We start from the raw sequence: 20,579 nt of genomic DNA, 5'->3' as shown, positions 1-20,579 counted from the left end.
TGCTCTGGCCTTTGGGATCTGGATTTGGGTCAGGGGGAGAGTGGCGCTCTGAAATATCTTTTGGACTTTAGTTCTGACTATGGAGAATGGGCTGACCTGTTGAGAAGGAATAAAGACATTGCTAGGTTGGAGCTCCCTCAACATCTACTCCTCAGTGCCAAAGGAAGGAAATTAAGAACAAGATCAGCAGAAGACAAAGTAATGTGTATGGATATATATGAAGAAGATCTGCAGAAGGGACATGGAAGAGAGTTAAGAGCCTCGGACAGAAGGTCACCAGGTTAATGGACTATATGGTATTGATAGAAAGGACTGACAGAATCCGAGACCAGGGAGAAGAGACGGTGGAAGAAGATTGGGGGGAAAAAGTTTTTTAAAAAAATTTATTTAGAGAAATGTTGCAAAATTAATGAGTGTTAGAAAAATGTTGGAATGAAATTATATGGTTTTAGTAGAAATGTTATAAGGAGTTAAGTATAAATAAGTTTTAGGGTTTTAATGGTAAGATAAGGTTAAAATAAATTAAGATAATTAAATGACAGAAAACAGTGAAAGAAGGAAAGGATTTGCTGAAATAATTAACAACTAGAACACAAAAAGGGAGGTGTGAGGAGGTCGATGAAACAAGCTAATGAAAGATAAAGATATGGAAATGTTGGATGTGTTTTTAACTGTTTTTGCTTTTGTTTTTGTTTTGATGTATTGTGGGTTTTTTTATATGTATTGTAATGTGTTGATTTGTATTGTTTATTTTTTCTCTTTCTTTTTTACTTTTTTCTTTAATTCTTAAACTTTTAATAAATATTATTTAAAAACAACAACTTTATTTATCTCTACTGATATGTTCATATTGACTTGTTTACCCTAGTGCAGGGGGACAAGGAACAGGTGGCCCTCCAGATGTTGTTAGACTCCAATGCCCATCAGCCCCAGCCAACAGGGCCTATGGTCAGTGATGATGGTAGATGTGGCACCAGGGAGGCCAGAGTTTCCCAGTCCCTGCACTAGTGATTCATTCCTTTGAAAACTTTGAATTTCCATCCAAGTTCCTATGCCTCAGATACACTTAAAGGAGACCTGAAACACGGCAAGGGAGAGAGACACACCTGACCCCATCTGTTGGCCAGGGAAGGAGTAGAGCCTCTTGGGCTTGCCGATCGGAAGGTCAGTGATTCGAATCCCCATGACCGAGTGAGCTCCCATTGCTCTGTCCCAGCTCCTGCCAACTTAGCAGTTCAAAAGCACACCAGTGCAAGTAGATAAATAGGTACCACTGCAGTGGGAAGGTAAACAGTGTTTCAATACACTCTAGCTTCCGTCACGCCAGAAGCAGTTTAGTCATGCTGGCCACATGACCCGGAAAGCTGTGGACAAACATCAGCTCCCTTGGCCTGAAGTGAGATGAGCACTGCACCCCATAGTTGCCTTTGACTGGACTTAACCGTCCTGTGGTCCTTTTTACCTTTACCTTTTAGATGCTCCAATGCTTGCTTCCCTCTTCCCTCTGCATTCCTTTTTCTCTTTCATTTCATGTCCCTTAGACAGTGATTGCATGGGCAGGAGCTACCTTTTACATCTATATCTCCAACATATGAGAGAAAGAGAACTTAGAAAATTGTAGAGACTGTATAAGTATTTATTAAAATAGGAGGAGGAGGTCATCTAGTTGAACAACCTGCCTCTGTTTGTGGAACAGACAGATTGGCAAAAGCTGTGATCCAGTAGATTTGGCTAAGGTGGAGCTGAGTTTATCAGGTTCTTTTCTTGGCTCGAGTGAGCAAACCAAACAACAGTGCCAATTTAGGGTCTTTACCAGAAGCTTTCTGACCCCAGGCTCCTGTTGACCAACCTCCCATTGTGTCTTGCTGTAGTTAAAGTGGCTACTCCATGGAACAAATATGTAACAGGCAAGCCTGGCAAAGTGTGTTGCGCATGAGCAAGTCGTCCCAATGGACTTGGAAGTGAGGTTAATGAACCCACCTGAATGGGAAGAGATGCGCAAACACCGATACACAGCTCTACATCAATACTAAGATGCACGTTGAGTCTGTGTGGTGTAATGGTTAAGAGCGGTAGACTCGTAATCTGGTGAACCGGGTTCGCTTCCCCGCTCCTCCACATGCAGCTGCTGGGTGACCTTGGGCCAGTCACACTTCTTTGAAGTCTCTCAGCCCCACTCACCTCACAGAGTGTTTGTGTGGGGGAGGAAGGGAAAGGAGAATGTTAGCTGCTTTGAGACTCCTTCGGGCAGTGATAAAGCAGGATATCAAATCCAAACTCCTCCTCCTCCTTCTTCTCCTGTAAGCTCAGGTGTCCTACTTTTTCTTCAGCCTTCCTCTGCACAGTGCAGCCCCAAGCCTTTGGCACCAGAAGCTACATGGACTGCAAGCCAAGATCAAAAGGGCCGACAACATAAAGGTGTGCAGATATTTCAGGGAAGCCGCAGAACAGAAAGAAGCCTTTGCTTTCTATTCTGCCTGTAGCTGCAATGTTGCTTTTCTTCTTGCATACTGATCTGAGGGGGGTGGGGGCGAGGAGAAGAGCACTTTTGTTGGAGAGCTCAGTGGGGTAAGAAGCACACGCTGCCAGCCACAAGGCCTCCTGGGGGGCAAATTTACCACCGTTCCTACATAGCCGAGGTAGAGAGCCTTTGGCCTACCTCCAGACCTCTCTTTCTAGCTGTGTCCCCTTCTCAAGTGGTTTTGCCTGGGTAGAATATGATCATGCCTCTTGCTTGCCTGGATGAGAGAGGTGTGGATGATGGCACACACCAACTCCATGGGGGTGAGGCTTCTACAGCGCCTCCCCTAATGTCCACTGGGATGGGGCCCCATCTTGAAGGGGCAGAGAAGGCCTGGCAGGATGTCGCCCCAGGCGGCACAGCATCAGGAGATGCTGAACAGAACAGTTAGAGATGCCCTCATGTCCTGATTGTGTACTCTCCCACTGTATGTGGTTGCCTGCACCAGGTCTTCAGAGACTCCTCTAACCAGGCCGTTGAAATTCAAGTGTGCTGTCATGATGCAGAAATGGGTTGAAACAGGTGCCTTTTGTTTGGTATTGGAGTCTGCCAGAACAAAATGGCGAGGTGGTGCTCAGGTCAGGAGCAAAAGGAAGTAGGGTGTGTGTGATGACAGAGACCACCCACCAAAACACCACCACCCACTTAACAAACCCCTCTCCCAAATGCTAAAGGCTTCCGTAATAGTAATGAGTGCAGCTACATATCATGTTTTCACTTATCAGTTTTTTTGCAGTTAGGCGAAATCCAGATTAAATGTTGTAGGCTGGGTTTTTCTAAAGAGAGAGAGAGAGAGAAAGAATGAGCTGGCATTTTGATGTTCATACGTCCTGCCAGTATCCTGTACTGGTTCCTCTCTAGCCACTCTCACCTAGTTCTGGGTTTGACAGCCACCAACGTCCTGTATTTTAGTGCTATGTTATGAGGGGCCAAAAGTGTTCTGGGAAGAGACAGGTATGCCTTTACCTTGGGTGCTGCAGGGGTGATAGTTAGAAGAAGACAGCTGTGGGTTTTGCACAGGACCTGCTGGTCTTCAACTGTTTTACAGGCAGGCAAGGGATCAGCAGGGGCTGAAGCCTAGGCCCATTGTGCAAACCCTCCAACATTTCTCTCATGAAAATAGACATTCTATTCAATAATAATAATTTTATTATTTATACCCCACCCATCTGACTGGGTTGTCCCAGCCAACATATAAAAAAACATAACAAAACAGTAAAAAAACTTCCCTACACAGGGCTGCCTTCAGATGTCTTCTAAAGGTTGCATAGTTACTTATCTCCTTGGCTCAGGGGTCACACGACTCCATACCCTCCAACATTTCTCCAATGAAAATAGGGATGTCCTAAGGCAGTGGCGTCCAAACTTTTTTCAAAGAGGGCCAGATTTGATGAAGTGGAGGGCCGTGAGGGCTGACCAACAACCAGTTGTTGACCTTTTCTATGATTTTACCCCAAAGTTGTTGAGCTTTTTTGAGGATTGAAGTTGTTGAAGTTGAGTTTTTTTTAAGGATTTTACCCCAGGAAATAAACTACCACAGGGGCCGGATTAAACCGACCGGCGGACTTTGGACATGCCTCTCCTAAGGAAAAGTGGGACATCCTTGGATCAAATCAGAAACTGGGACGGCTTCTGTAAATCTGGGACTGTCCCTGGAGAACAGGGACACTTGGGAGGGTCTGTAATGACCCTTTCCTTTCATGCGAAGAAGCGCCCTCTGTTGGATATCCCTAATTCCAAGTGTAGTCATAAGAAGAGCCCTGCAGTATAAAGCCAAAGGCCCCTGCATTCCAACATTCTGGTCTCAGTCACCAACCATATCCCACAGGAAAATGCGCAAGCAGGAGCTGAATGCAAAAGCACTCATCCTGCTTGTCCTTGTAACTGAGCAAACACATGCTTTACACACACACACACACTCTCTCTCTCTCTCTCTGCAGGGACAGATCTTTAAAATCCAGTCACAGGTCCAAAGGAGCCCCTCAAATATGCATATAAGCAAAGATTTGCCTGAACAGTGCTAACACAATGTTTGGTTATGTAGCTCCTAGCTGCAGGCACTTGCCTTTTTGTGTGTGGGCTTATTTACATGTATGCATGGATTTAAGTCTGTTCTCGTGCACTGCAAGCAAAAAATAATCTTTGCATCTGAGGGAGGGAAATGGCGCATTGTCAAAATGCCCTCCCCACCTTCATTAAAAAAATTGGGGGGGGGGGAGAGGGAAGAGAAGCTGCTCTTTGAGTAGCGAGGGCTGATGACTACATCAGTCTTGTGACTTTTGCCATCAGCTGATAGAGATAAAGCTAATATCATACTATAATCCACTGAAGCCTCTAATAGGCTTAGGAATAACAGGGGTTTACAGCCTCATTAATGTTCAGCACTAGGTATAAGAAGCAAGTACAATTGGGGAAGTTCTGCACAAAAGAAAACAGTGGGCTGATACATGGCTAGAGTCTGCTTACCTGTTGAGAGCAGAGGGGGAAATATTAGAGGCAGGAAGGGATAAGAGGCAAGCAGCACAGAGAAGGGTCGATTAGATATAAAAAAGGAACAGGTAGGAGCTAGGAAAAAGAGTAGCCAAGGAAACACTGACAGTTCAGTCACTGTGGCCAAGCTAAACTTAAGTCAAGCTGTGCAAAAGAGCTGAAGTCAAGGTTGTCTCTTCTGTAGCACAGCAGAAAACTCACATTCCTAGGCTACCCCACGAAATACAAGGCACAAATTCATGCCCTTTGGCAGGCAGCAAACACACTAGATGTGACTTGCTCAACAGCATTACAGCTCCAGGGCAAAGATATAAGCATGTTCATAAACCAAAAACTAAAACAGGTGAGTTCAACAGCTGAGCATCTCTCCCCAGACAGAGGCTCCAGCACCTATGGATGGTCCAAGCATTGATGCAGATGCTCTAGTCTGAACCAGCAGCATGGTGCAGAGTGGTTCACATTGGTAGGAGTTGGCCTATTACAGAAAAGATAGGTTTGAGGGTTACGATAGCTGGTGATGAAATCACCATGTACTACATTAAGAAGGCCAAGGTTGCCCATCATTTTCAAGGTCTGTAGACCTGTAAGTAATCCATGCTGTTCTTTGGGCATGTTTTGTGCACCTGAGCGCTTAAGCAGAGGTAGCTACACTCGAGGAAGTTGAGTCCAGCTGACTTCCAAGAGAGACAGAACCCGTTCTAAGTGCGTATCTGCTGGCTTAAAAACTTCTTGCGGGTTGCACTATTCAGATAATGGGAAACTATATACAATTGACCTTTTGCAAAAGGTTGCTTTTCTAGCTCTTTCAATGAACTGGCACATAACCTAGAAGTAATGGGTATTTCATCTGTGGTTCACCCATCACCTAGCATTTGTGGGACACAGCCTGCCTGTTATTAGGGAAAAGCAGGTTATTGAATGTATGAAAGAAACCTGGAATGGAAAGAGCAATCAGTCCTATGCCCATTATCTCAGCTGGCAGTTCAGAGTCAATCACCTGTAGAAATGGAGGCAAGAGGCTGTCCGCTAACCTAGGCTTTGTTCCATTTGCAAACCTGTCATCAGCTTCGTTATTTAACTCCCAAAGCTGCCTTTGTTTTAGCCTTACACAAGACCACAATGCACAGAGTTTCAGCTCCAAAGACCCACAACAAGGCTTCCCTTTCGGGCAACCACATTTTAAAAAGATGTTGGGATAAGGAAGTTAAAAAGAAAAAGAAGATGACTATCTTTATGGAAACAAACCGTCAGGGATGTGGCGATGAGTGGAGGGAGAGGAGGAAGGGTTTTGTTTTTGGTTAATCAGTATTTTTAACCCTTGCTCATCAGTATCTTAGGTTCCATTTTTCCTCCCTCTTACCATGCTGTATCTAGAGGAGCTGCAATCTACTGAACGCGGTGGCCGAATTAGTGGCTTAAGAAGGGATAGATGGAAAAGTTGTAACGGGGGCAGATTGCCATCACAACATTACACTTTCTTGTGTTGGGACCAGTGAACGTGCTTTTTACAGAAGAATTGGAGAGAACCCAGCTGCAAATTTATGTGATGCTGTGCACACCTCCCTCCACACCTCCCCCTACAACTGCTTCTGCTTTCCTGATGTGTTAGAGCAAAAAGCAGCTTGCCAACCCTAGTAAGAAAAAGCCTTCTGAGCACGTGCAATTTCCCATTTTTTAAAAAAGCCTCACTTAAATCATAGCACCATCCTGGCGACAGGGATAAGATGGTTGCTTTTGTTGTCCCCCATGTTGCTGTAGACAAGGTTAATATATTCTAAAAGTACAAATGATAAAAATAGGCTCTGTAACCCTGTACATGTCTCCCCAGATGGTTCTGAAAGGATGCTGTGGGGACCAGCCTCAACCCCAATAGCTCCAACATGTCCATGACAGTCCTAGGGGCTGATCCAGTTTGCTATCTGCTGCTGCTCTCTGGGTGGTCATTTGGGGCCCTTCCAAGTTGTAGACCCCTGGACTTCAGCCCCAAGATTGAGCCCTAGCTGCACCGCAGTGTGAGTGCATGCAGGTGGCCAAGGGATGGTTGAGGAGAGCATCTTCTGATGCAGGGCCTGGATGCTGTGATGGCTAACTAGTTTCTGGTCCCCATTTTTAAGCTCAGGGTAAAATAATAGGAGACCTGCTGTGGCAATATTTTTAGGCCTATACCGAACACAGCTTGGGGCATTCTCAAGCCTACTAAACTCAATGCATACCTAACTCTTGGTTGGATTTAAGTCATAACGTTTCCTGCACTGAGCAGATTCTCTTTCTGCAGAAAGATCAGCATTCAGCTTCTGTGTTCAGTAAAGGTTTGTGGATTCGGCTTTGAGAGACAACGGACACTTCTAGCTGACCTGTTTGTTGAGCATTCATTGTGATATGTTTGCAAGAAGATTACATGTTCTTGCAGGAAATTTAGACAACACTGGCTAGTTAATGAGCTTTCGTTCTGATTCATTTGTTGGGCCAGACTTCCCAGCCCACTATAATTGCACAACTTGGAATTTACCAGTATGTGACTGAATCTCACCCGAAGATAGAGTCAGCCTGGCAGAAGCCCATGAATGGCACCTGCACTATGTTTGCATTAAAATCACATTTTAAACCACTTTTTTATATATAATTTTTTAAAAAATAAAAATTTGCTTTACAAACTTTCCAAGTCTGCAGTTCTGCCTGACAGGTGTCTTTCAAACAAATCAAAACACAGACTGCCCCCTCTTACCAGAGCAGCCTTGTTATTTAACAACAGGTGGTTAAAAATACATTTTCAACAATGTTAGTGAATCTTCTGGCAACAACTAACCACTGAAGGATCAGAGATGTTTCTTACAGAGAAGATGACATTTATTATTTATTTCAAGTATTTATATACTGATTAATAGTCAGCTTTTTAAATCATTGTACTTTTTTAAAAAAAAACTGCACACACACAGACATGTGCATGCACACACACTCCAAGAATAACAACAATTAAGTTCCAACCTAGAATTTTAGTTGGTAATCCTGCACCCACTTCCATTTTTTTCTAGTAAGTAAGAATTGATTCAACTCCTGATTTGCCTCTTTCAGAAAATGCAAAGTAAAAAAAAATGAATGCAGATTATACCCACCGGGGGAGGGGGAAGGGAAAGCCAAACATTCTCAGTGGAACAAGGACTAAGGGGCCTGGGAGACATCACATTTCTGAATTCCTCCACGAAATTCGTGAGCAAAGGAAGCATCTTGCTCATCTGTAAAATTAGTATCAGTAGGAAGGGGGGAAAAGCCAGTCACCCAGGATTAGCTAGCAAAATGAATTAAAAAATGTTATATGTACATCCTTTCTTCTGCACTGTGTAGGAATATGCTTGTATGATCAGATATACATAAATGTAGTTTTGATTCCCCCACTGCAGACTATCCAACAATTCACTCCCATGCTGTCAAAACTGTCCTCAGAGTGGCATACCCCTCCTACAGACACCAGGAACAACCTTGCCCATTTCACTTTTTGTGAGCCTTCCAAGACATCAACTAAATGTATAAAAAGATTAAGGGACTCTTATGGTAGTGTCAAAAATGAAAGCAAAAATACACACAATTTTTGAAATTTCTAGGGCCAACAGTGGGTACAGCACAAGGCATACATGCAAAAGTGAACAAAGGTAGCCTTGCTACGGGGCTGCTTATAGCATCCCCCTCCCCTTACCCTCTTTTAGGAAAGGCGTTTAGGCAGACATAGGGGTCAAAGGCATCTCATTAAATGCCAGGCCTGCTCCGTTCCAATCAGACTCTTTGACAAGATGTCTCCTTCAGTTTATAGGACACTGTTATTACATAATGGGCCTTATCACAATATGAGGAAGGCTTTGCAAAAGCTATTAATCTTCCTTGTACAATATCCTGGAAAGGCCTTATCAAGCACCTTGGAGATATTAGTTCCTTCTCAATTTATTTCACTGCCACAGAAGAGCAGAGATTGGCAGACAAGCATAACCGCACTATACCTATTTTCAATCTAAGAGAGACAGAGATTGTGTAGGGAGCAGTCAGCAGTACCTGCTGCCATCATGCATTGCTTTTCTTTAAAAAAAAAGAATTCAGCCCTGCAAGCAAAAATGTGATGGTCTGCAATTTTAAATGCAGACAAAATGCAATTCATGGGTGACAGATCTATCTCTACCTTAATTTTGATGTATTATCATGCATAGGTTGTTTATAAGCCCAACAAATTTGGCCTCTATAGCAAGGAATGAAGTATTCAGTTATTGTCCTCTTGATGTTCTAAAAAGTTTCACAAAATACTGAACTAGGCAGGAAGTCAGGAGCATAGGAGCCAACTCCTAGCAACCGAGGTCCCTTCGGTCCCCCCAATAAAATATTTGAGGGGGTTCGGTGGCAGCCCCCAGCCATCATAGATAATGATCATGAGAGTTGCAGTCCAACACCATACAGAGGGCCACAGGTTTGCCATCCCTGACTTAAGTGCTCTGTGTCACACAGGAGGAGTGCCCACCGAGTGGTCAGTCATGGTTTTAATCTATGAAGAAAAAAGGAAGAAGACTTCTTCATGATCTGCAGAACCAAAGATGGGAGAAGTAATTATCTGACCACACTAGGACATGATCAGGGCCGGATTTAGGTTTGATGAGGCCCTAAGCCCTTTATATGTCCAGCTGTCCTTTGTCAACAACAAATTGTCGCTGTTTTTTGTGTTGAATATATGCTATATGGTAATTTATGGACCTAATAGGTATCTAAGGCCATTTGCACATTGTATTTTATCAAAGTAATTGTTGAACTGAAATACAATTAAGAAGTATATTAATAGCGCAATACAATTAAGAAGAAGTATATTAATAGTGAAATAATTATTAAGTTCTAACTGTATGTCGGTTTTATTTTATTTGGTTTTTATCTTTTATTTTGGAAATGTACATCCAGTTTTTCCCCCTTTAATTTTTTTGGGGGCCTCCAAGAGAGTGGGGTCCTAAGCTATAACTTGTTTAGCTTATACCGTATTTTTTGCCCCATAGGACGCACCAGCCCATAGGACGCACCTAGTTTTTTGGGGGGGGAAATAAAGCAAAAAAAAAATTTCCCCCAGGTGCGGGGCTGGGGTGGGGGAAGCCTGAGCTTCCCCTGCCCCCAGCCCCTAGAACAGGCTGCTAGCGGAGAGCTGCGCGAAGCCAGAAGCCTGGGGCGTGCTGAGCTCAGCGCGCCCCAAGCTTCTGGGTGCAGGCAAGCTCTCTGCTAGCCGCGGGAGAGCTGCGCGAAGTCGCGCAGCTCTCCCACGGCTTGCGGATAGCTTCCTGAAGCCTGGAGAGCGAGAGGGGTTGGTGCGCACCGACCCCTCTCGCTCTCCAGGCTTCAGCGAAAGCCTGCATTCGCCCCATAGGACGCACACACATTTTCCCTTCATTTTTGGAGGGGGAAAAGTGCGTCCTATAGGGCGAAAGATACGGTACATAAATCCGGCATTGGACATGATATCCTGACTGGGGAAGAGAAGCTGAATTAACCTCACTTAATGCACTTCTCAAGCAAAAGATGGTATTTTAAACAACCCCCACCAATAGTAAAGACACCTGGAGCTTATTTGTTCTCACTGACTAGCTGAAATCGCCCAAACTCCCAAAGCTAGGAAGCAACTGTAATTGAATCATTTTAAGATAATCAAATGAACACACAGGGCTGCAGAAGCTCTTGGCAGTTTCCTCAATGCCAGCCACCTACGTCATTCACTGCTGGGATGAAACAAACAAACAAACAAACAAAACAAACAAACAAACAAACAAACAAAGAGAAACTCTTGGTGCTTCCTACCCGCCTCCCCTGGCAAAAGTTGTATGTCAAAGTGGAGGAGGAAAGTTGCAAGGTTTTTTATCATTTAAAATAAAACGAACAGACTCAAACCCTGTTGGAGTGGTGGTTCTCATTTTGTTCATCCTCCCATATTTGAGGTGGGGACAGGGAGAAGGAGAATTGCAAGCATTATATGGTTGTCCTAGACAGGGCAGAGGTGTCCCTGCTCAAATTGCAGAGAATGCTAGGGTACTCTCTCCATTTACACTGGGAGTTTGCTGGACCAGAAGCAGTGCAATGGTCTAAGTTCATGTGCTCCTATTTGTACGGTTGGGTGCCTGTTGCATTGGGACACCCCAGATATCCACTTTATCTGCGTTGTTGAGCTGGTTCTGGAAGTGAAGTGGAGCAGGCAAGGGAGAACAGGGGCAACCAGGTTTTGAAGTCACCAGGCCTCACCAGGCCCAAGGCTATAAAACAAAGCGTTAGCGACATGTGCAGACTGCTTTAGCTAGCAATATTGCAGTGTTGTCTTGCCCTTTGTAAAAACACACTTCCAATATCCTGCAACTGATACAGAATATGCAAATATTATCAAATTAAAAACACACACACAAATATTTATCCATTGACTACGTTTATTTGATTTTATGAAAATACAAATCCCTTTCAACGTTCACAATGGTTTTTATTTTAAACATTTCACTTAAAAACAGGGCTGTTCACTCGTCTCAGACAGTGACCCCCAAACTAACACTTTGCTCACCAGCTCAAACCTGATGGCCAATTCTGGAGGCTCCCGGCACTGACATCATACCAAAGCAGATGCCCTGGCCCAAGGCAATTCCTTAATTTATTTGGTTCACATTAGGTTTAGAGGTTATCCAAATATTTCCAGTTTTAATTCAAGCTACTTCTACACTGAAGGTTGCAAAGCTCTTGTTTACCCACTCTGCAAAGAGCTTTGGCAGCGTGCATGTTTATTAAGATATTACAGACCCGTATTAGTATGTGAGCCTGTCGGAAAGATCTAAATAGGAAAAAAGCAGGCAAATCCATTTTGCAGGAGACCTGGAGGAATTAGATAAAGAAAAGGGAGCTCTCCCAATTTGTGCATATTAAGGAGCAGAGCTATCAGATACCAGGCTTAAGCAGCCTTCAGGACATAAAAAGGTAAAGCTAGGCAGAACCAATTGCTATTAAGCTCAAGGCAAGAAACACCCCCAGGCTGAAGGGAGAAGAGCGTGCGCTGCCATCTACAGATACATGGTCCTTGTGTGTGCAGTGCCAGAGGCAACAAGGCCAGTACATCGCAGGAGACAAGCAGCAACTCTCAAAAAGGACACACCTTAGCAGTGAGTCCAGGCAGAAGATCTGTCAAAGGAACTCCTGCTGCCTGGACCATCGTTATCTCTCTGCTGCCGCCGTGGGCGAGAAATTTAAGCGCAAACACCACGGCATAGAACAGGAACAGAAGCAGGTGCTTACTTGTATTAGACCCCAGATAAGCCGGTCTCAAACCCAGAGATCAAGCAGTGGGGTTTAAAAAGGACTGAAAGGCTCACTGGACACAGGACTAAGAGAGTAGCAAGCAGCAGCTTCCTTGGCTAGGATTGCAGCACTTGAGCACTAGACACAGCAGACGAGATGTTACAAAAGCTGGCCGCAAACACTGGCCTACTCCACTGGGTAGCGGCAGGACAAGAAATGCCGGTGGAAATGGATGCTGACAGCAGAGACCTCTTGCTTTGGGATCCTAGGTGCAGCTCAAAGACCCTCAAGGTCACAGGCCTCTGCCCTCTCTCCTGTGCAAAGGTCACTAGGGAGGGATATTCTCCTAGACTTGTCAAAGCACTCCATCTGTGAAGACACCTCTTTTGTCTCCAGCTGTTTTGCCCCACCCCTTAGAAATGGGCAGACAACAATCAACTTTAGCTAACTGCCCACTGACTTGCCTAAATGCTGAACATTTCTTCTGTAGGGTCTTATGGCACTCCACTTAAACCTTAGGGCTCACCTGAAGGGACAATAAGGTATGAGTGGTACCGGAAAAAGGGATGGAAAGGATACAACCACAAGAGGCATTCTTATCCCCAACAGTCCTTTCCTCGCACCAGTTAGCTGTCTCCAGGAGATATTTCTGGAAACTCCTTATAGATCTCTTGGATTATCATTTTGTCCATCTGGCACTGCTGATTCTCCTCCTCTTCCACCATGATGCGCTGCAAGGTCCTCTGCAAGTCAGTGTAACGGTGCTTGTGCTGCAGGTATGGTGTCGACCGGATGATAGAATGCATCAGAGACAAGTATTCCATTCGCAGCTGCAGGAACAGAAGACATCAAAAAGGGCTTTAGCAGCAAGATAAACACAAGCGGAAACACAAACATTGGAAAACAATCTGTTCGTCAAGCGCAAGACTGCAGCACAAGCAATTGCAAATAGAATAGGCTCATAGGTGAAAGATTCCCTTGCAATCTTTGTTTTCCCCATTGGTCTGTAGGGGCCCTCACTTTCAGAGGAGTTCTGGAAATCTATTTAGCCAACCAATCGAATTAGCTGAATGGCTTTCAAATACTAGTCAACTGGACTCGGACTCAGGTGGCTCAATAAACAACATCCCAGTGCTAGATGTGCCTCTTCCATTTCAAGCAGCTTCAGGGATGAGAACAATTACTCAACTAACCCTGGCCAGAAAGAATGCAGACTCTAGAATATACAGCCTCATTGCTTTACACAGGGGAGAAAGGAGATGGTAGATAATGCTTTAGAGAAACATCCCTCTAGGTTTCAGGCTCACTGTGTGAATCCAAAAAGTGAGACAGCTAAAATCCCCAACCTTGACCAGCCAAAGGCCCAATAAACTGAGAAGCCCTCCTCTGAAAAGATCCTGTCAGCCATGCATATTTATTGGTCTTGTAGTCTAGCCTATCGGAAAAAGTTTGAGATGGGTGACAGCTTTAAGAACAGATGTTCTTTGCAACTATGAAATATAAAAATATATCTTATGCATGCATAATTCAGGCTTTTAGTGAATCACTAGAAAAAGTAGTTCAGCAATGGAAAGACTAGAACAAAACACAACCTTTGTGCCCATTTGAGCTTTTGGAGCATAAATGCTATCAGGATGATATTAAAGCGATTTCAGAATAAAGATGCCAAAATATTGGTGCCCCAAACCCATTAGAACTTCATTGCAAAACAGGAGCACATTGAATTGGTCCAGGAGGCAAATGCAGACTCTAGACCATTAGTCTTCAACAGGTGGTTCAGGACCTAATACAGCCGTACCTTGGATTCCAAACGCCTTGCAAGCTGAACGTTTTGGCTCCTGAATGCCACAAATCTGGAAGTGAGTGTTCTGGTTTGTGAACGTTCTTTGGAACCCGAATGTCTGACAGAGCTTCCGCGGCTTCCAATTGGCTGAAGGAGCTTCCTGCAGCCAATCAGAAGCCACACTTTGGTTTCCGAACATTTTGGAAGTTGAACGGACTTCCGGAACCAATTCCGTTCAACTTCCAAGGTACAACTGTATTGGGCTGTGGCCTGATCTATGGTGAGTCACAACAGCAGTGCTTCCACCACACAAATATGTGGCTGAAAACTTAAGCAGTGGGTCCCCAAATGCATGTTTGGGTTGAAGATGGGCCCTGGGTCTGAAAAGGTTGAAGACTGCAGTTCTAGAGCATTGGCATAATGTGCTTCTAGCATTCCATCACGACCAGGAGATGCACCTTCATTATACAGCAAGTGTAGCCTCAGAGCCGGTACACAAACCCCACCGACAAAAGGTAGAAGCTGTAGCACTGGCTGTCCCTTTTGGCTTCTTAAGAGCTTTACTTTTTCTTAAAATGAAAAAAAGCATCTTTCTAACCCTGCTGGATGCGAAGATATGCTTTTAAGTGTGTGGCAAATGCCTGCAAGCTGGAAGAGCTGCCTATCCATTCAGACACACACCAGGAAGCTTCTACTTCTTCACTCATGTTCAGTTCTGCCTCTCTTTTTTCAAACTTCCAAAGGGGAGGCATGGGCTTTCTTTTTCTTTCTGTAAGTACCTTTTCTCCGGGAGAGAGATCTGCAATCTGCCTCACAATTATGTCGATCATCACCATCATGTCTGTGTGGTAGAAGATGTTTGCCGTGTCCTTGCTGGCAAAGATGTCCTGTAGAAATTTCAGCACGGAGTGGGGCGGCTGCGGCTGGTGCTTGAAGATGCACACGGGGTCGTCTGATCACAAGTTAGAGAGAAAGAAGCTTGTTGTGACATGCATAGACACGAGCTCCCTTTAGCCGAAGGAAGCAATTTATACACAATGTGCATGGACGGAGAGGCTTAGCTAGTTTCTGAGCAGCAAAGAAACCAGTCTCTTGAAGAGCAGAGAGATTTCCCTCCCCATTGCAGTACTGCCCTAGGAGGAGAGAGAAAGCTTTCCACAAGTGCATTACCCTCGCCTTGTATTCTCTATCAGCGCCTCTCTTTATAGAAAATTGGCATAAACTGTATTGTGACACATGGATCATACAACTGTAACATTTAGCTTACCCCCTAAGACACCCACTTCTTCCATGGACCACTTCACTGCAGCTCCGTACATGAAAAAGTGTAAGTGCAGGACATAGACTCCTGCACAAGGGACAAAGACGGTAGCTGTAGGGAGGCGATCAAGGAGAACCTTGCTTAAGTCTTGGCATTTGAGAAATATACTCAAAGTGAGCTGTCAAGAGTAGGCTTTCTAGCAACAACTAAGGATCTGAAAGGAGGCCAAGGCAAGGAGATTCAAAAGCTAAAAACAGCCTGCAGTGTGCTAAGAACATCATTTTCAGTCTGGAAAAGGGCTTAAACCAGGGATAAAGTAGAAGCATGAAACACAGGAAGTTATTTAAGAGCAAATCAACAAAGTAAAGGGAGCCTGAACACACACACAAGCAAGCAGGACCCCCATGCTCCTAAATACATTAGTCCACACAATCCTTTGTTAGGCAGGCATAGGTAGAATACTTAGGGAATTAGAGAGTGTAGGGGAAAAGCTTTCCTGCTTTAATGAAGTGCTTTACAATAGGCTCTACAGCAGACTCAAGACAATGTTCAGCGCCGGCAAAGTATTCTATAGGTGGGCTACTTGAAAAGCTGGTGGGTTGGGAGAGGAAGAAAACACAACAGGATCCCCTAAGAAGCTAGACTCTGGAGGTTTTTGGTTCACAGAGTGTGCCAATGGGGAAGAAAATCCAGTTGTTGAGACATACACAACCACTCACACACCCTGGTTTCAAAATATCACTGGAGGTTGGGCACAAAGAGAATCAGTATAGATCCAAAGCTGATGGCAAGACCAGTTTGTCAAACCATAAATCCTTTTGAAGGAGGGAAGGGAAAAGCAGAAGCAAAATACAGAACAAAGGTGCGAGTCCCTTGGGTTTGTTACAGTGACTACCAAGGATAGAAAGCATGCTTTTAAAAAGCATGCTTTTAAGGGTTATTAGGATTTCACATCAGCTACCAGATCCTTTATTCAATACCATCTTCCCTGGTTATACAGATCTCAAAATCCCTGAGAAACAGCTGCACAGAGCTTTGTACTAAATATTTATTATATTTTTATTCTGCTTCGCAACCAAGACACTCCAAAGTGATTGCAAACAGCTATTAAAAATTCAGTTCCCCAAAATACAGTTCTAAGGACACCACGGTTAAGATGTTGGGGGAGCTGCACTCCATACGGCGCTTTGTCTAGTTCTACACACCTGGAATACAGCTCTTTGGCCAGATAAGGTCACTGCATGCCGTTCTGCCACTAACTGAGCAATTACCTGCATTCCAGCAGGTCAATCTCCTTATACCACAGAGGCAGAACCAACTCCCCTGGCCTAGAAACTTTAAAAGGCAGAAAACTTCACGGGAGCTTAGAAACTGTTTGCCAATTATCCCTCCTCTGCAATGTCAGCAGGTGCCACTCTTCAGATCTACTTGGCCATTAGTGCTGCCGTTATCTCGAAACAGTAATAGAAACCTGCAGACAAACTCACCCGCACGATTCAAGAGAAGAAGAAGCTTTTCTGTGAAGGTTTTGACATTGGGGTGCTTGCTCACGGTAACCATGATCACATTATGCTCAGGCACTAAGAAATAAAACAGGCTTTATTAGAAGTGACCAGCTGCCTATAACTGGCTTAGTTACAATACCTATCAGTGATAGGTAGAGCTGGGGGGAAGACACATCTCCACTGCCCACCCCCAACTTCTGGAGCGTCACGATGCAAAGTAGGGGTCTCTCTCTATAAGTGGAGGGTCTCTGTGCCAATCAGAACACCACTTATTCAGGAGCCTACAATGTGTGGGAATCTTTTATTTGTAGAGGAGGCTCCCTGCTTCATAGTCATCCTCCACAATGGGGATAGCGACATGGGTAATGGTGGAGCTCTGTATGTTTGTCTCTGCTTGTGTTTAAGGCTTGCAACCAAGCACAATGACTGAACAGGGCTAGTGTTGTTTACCCCACAGTGATCACTCAACCCGGATGCACATCCCACTTCCATCAGGTCTCACAAACACGAACGTATCAATATCATAATGCTGTTGCCTAAGGTGGGACTGCACCGGGAATGCCATGTACAGCTACTGCAGAGCTGAAGCAAGATCACAATAAAAAGGGTTGCCAAAATTATCAAAGAAATGGAGGCAAGGGACATTTTAGTTTAGAGAAAAGGCAGGTAAGAGGAGACATGACAGAGGTGTATACAATTATGCTTGGTGTGGAGAAAGTAGATAGGGAAAGGGTGTTCTCGCTCTCTCATTATACTAGATGTCAAGCTGATTAATATTCTATGGCCTTTTAAAAGTGTTTGGGGGGTGGCTTATGGTTTCGTTTTTGTTCTCACTACAGTGGTACCTCAGTTTACGAACTTAATCCATTCCGAAAGTCCGTTTTTAAACCAAAACTGTTCTTAAACTGAGACACGCTTTCCCTAATGAGGCCTCCCGCCGCCGGTGCCCTTCCACCGTTCGGCTTCCATTCGTAGACCGAGGTAAAGTTCTCAAACCAAGACACTATTTCTGGTTTTGGGGAGTTTGTAAATCAAATCGTTCTTAAACCGGACCGTTCTTAAACTGATGTACCACTGTATTTATTTGCACTTTGATCCTGTATTTTTATCTTGTGAACTGCCCTGCGATCTTTGGATGAAGGGTAGTATATTTAATAAATGAACAAATGAAATGAAATGAAGTAACAAAGACATGGTGCAAGCAAATCAGAATGACTGTTCACTGTCATATAACTTCCTCGCAAACCAATCAGGACCAATGTTCAGTAAACAACTGACTCTGTATAAACTTTCGGTAAGCGTGTCAAGATGAATGCTCAAGAAATATGTCATCTGGAGAAACCCTTGCTGTATGAAGCCTTGTTATGATGCAACCAGTGTTGTAATGTAGTTGTCCGTTAAAAATGCCATTTTCATTTTATACATGTGTCCCCTCCGCAACCTTTGGGCTGTCACCTGTATCCTCCATTTATTAGTTTTCTTTATTACTTTATACACCTGGGGGAAAAAATCAATACCTCTACTTTCTTTTTTAAAAATATAGCTTTTTGTTATTTTCATACATGAAACTACTGAATTTGCTACTAGCCATTATCAAGCATTAAAGCCACGGAAGCCCATATTCATAATCTGGTCGAAGATTCTAGAACAAATGTTTAACTTATACAATACACACTTCTTCATTTCTACTGTGTGCGTTTGCATCTAGTCACTGCGTCAGGCACTGTTTCAAAACAGGGGCTCACAGCTTGCTCCTGAAATAGTCATCAGGGTTTATGCTGCAAAATTCAGCTGCAGAAATATGTCTTGCTAGGTAATGTGAAGCTCCCTGCTCTTCAGTCAGCAAACTACACCTGCTCAACTAAGAAGCCAAGATTATTCAGACAACCATATAGAAAATTGAGCTTACTTACGCTACACCACCACGGGGGATGGGAAGAAGCCAGAAAGAGGCTCAGACAATGCCACGCTGTGGAGGCCCACCGCTATTTCTGCACATTCCATAATTGATGCCATTCTATCACACAGCATGGGCATGGAAGTGCAGGAGGAAGAGACAGGAGTAAGTAGTCAACAGCTCCCTTCCTCCCTGTGAAAAAGCTAGTATTTCACAGTCTGGTTTGAGTTTAATTTTGTATGTTTCATACTCCCATCCTGAACAACTTGTAATGAAGGCAGCAAATGAATGCAAATGATTTTTTTTTAAAAAAAATCAACAACATTGAGATGCCATAGCCTCTGCCCAATCAGGGCTACCATTGGTCTGAGTCACCTGACTTTGCACCAGCTACCTCCCACCCCTTGTTTCATGAACAACAATCTCATTACTATTCATGTGTAGGGAGGAATATTTTTAAAGATTTCTTTCTATTTTATTTTATGTTTTTGTGCTTTGTTCCTTAAATAAAGAATCTTCTTCCTTAAGATTGTGCTGCCACTTTTACATGATTTTTTTCTTCTTCATTATTTATGCTTTTTTCAACTGCAAGTTGCTTTGGAAGGCCTAGGATGGAAGAGATACATGGTTATAATAAGAATTTGGGCTTATTTGTTTTTGTTTCAGAACCATAGTAAAGGTAAAAGGTACCCCTGCCCGTACGGGCCAGTCGTGTCCGACTCTAGGGTTGTGCGCTCATCTCGCTCTAGAGGCCGTGAGCCAGCGCCGTCCAAAGATACTTCCGGGTCACATGGCCAGCGTGACGAACCTGCAGCTGGCGAGCCAGCACCAGCGCAGCACACGGAAACGCCGTTTACCTTCCCGCTAGAAAGCGGTCCCTATTTATCTACTTGCACTTAAGAGTGCTTTCAAACTGCTAGGTGGGCAGGAGCTGGGACCGAACGACGGGAGCTCACCCCGCCGCGGGGATTCGAACCGCCGACCATACGATCGGCAAGTCCTAGGCACTGAGGTTTTACCCACAGCACCACCCGCGTCCCCTACCATACAATATGACTATATATGAAGTGGGCAGGGAAACCCATAAGGATGGAAGAAGGCAACTGATTCTGTCTTGCCGTCCCTTGCAATTTGCAAAGGACCTCAACTTGCCATGGTGACGTCTTTGCCTCCATTACTGCTCCCTCCATCTGCACTTACTGAATGCTGTGTCTACTACTAGTTGGCACTCTTAGGGCAAATCAGAGCAAGACAACAGAAAGGCAGAGATGTGTCAGGGAAGAAAACGGTAGAACCTCTACATGCCGGGAAATATCTGTAACATTTCAGAAAGCGTCATGCCGAAGACAACACACACACACTGAACAGGTTTCAGAGAAGCAGAATTTGTGGCCTTTTCTGCATTACACACTCTGGTGGCTTGAAAGACATAGACTTTTTTCCACACAAAAAGAAATGCAGTCCAAAAAGAGGCTGAGCAGTAGTTTCTAAGTTCTTGACTAAGTTCCAGTTTCCCACTGTACCCCAGGTGGGCGCAAAATAATTCATATAAATGCTCTGCCCGTCAGGTGAAACAGTGTAATTACTCAAACTAGCCAGCACTGAAAGAATAAAACTGTAATGAATAAAAAGGAAGAAAAAATAGACTTAAATCCATTTCTATTAGGTGATTAATAATGCAACAGATTTATTTATTTACACACACACACACACACACACACACACACACTTTACTATAACCCATATCTTAATGATGTTATCCCTTAAATACTACGTGGCAAATTACTGGATGTGTTTATAGCTGCTTAATCCATTCCACTTCATGAAGCCAAGGTAGAAAGGCA

At 44.1% G+C, this 20,579-nt stretch overlaps 1 protein-coding gene across 2 annotated transcripts in view; it reads right to left on the bottom strand.

The window, feature by feature from the left end:
- Positions 1 to 11,418: 11,418 nt before the first annotated feature.
- NCKIPSD (NCK interacting protein with SH3 domain) overlaps positions 11,419 to 20,579 on the bottom strand; it is a 95,687-nt gene continuing 86,526 nt past the window's right edge. For both annotated transcript variants that reach the window (XM_080996772.1, XM_080996773.1), the window contains 3 exons: positions 16,821 to 16,913; positions 14,852 to 15,024; positions 11,419 to 13,119 (listed from right to left, as the gene is read on the bottom strand). In XM_080996772.1, coding sequence (XP_080852898.1) covers positions 12,916 to 13,119; positions 14,852 to 15,024; positions 16,821 to 16,913 — 470 coding nt within the window. In that variant the 3' untranslated portion in view covers positions 11,419 to 12,915. The remainder of the gene's footprint in view (positions 13,120 to 14,851; positions 15,025 to 16,820; positions 16,914 to 20,579) is intronic.

The sequence above is a fragment of the Podarcis pityusensis genome, assembly GCF_964106645.2.
Source record: "Podarcis pityusensis genome assembly, chromosome: 2".
NCBI classification, from domain to species: domain Eukaryota; kingdom Metazoa; phylum Chordata; class Lepidosauria; order Squamata; family Lacertidae; genus Podarcis; species Podarcis pityusensis.
This window is presented reverse-complemented; position numbering and strand designations above follow the sequence as displayed.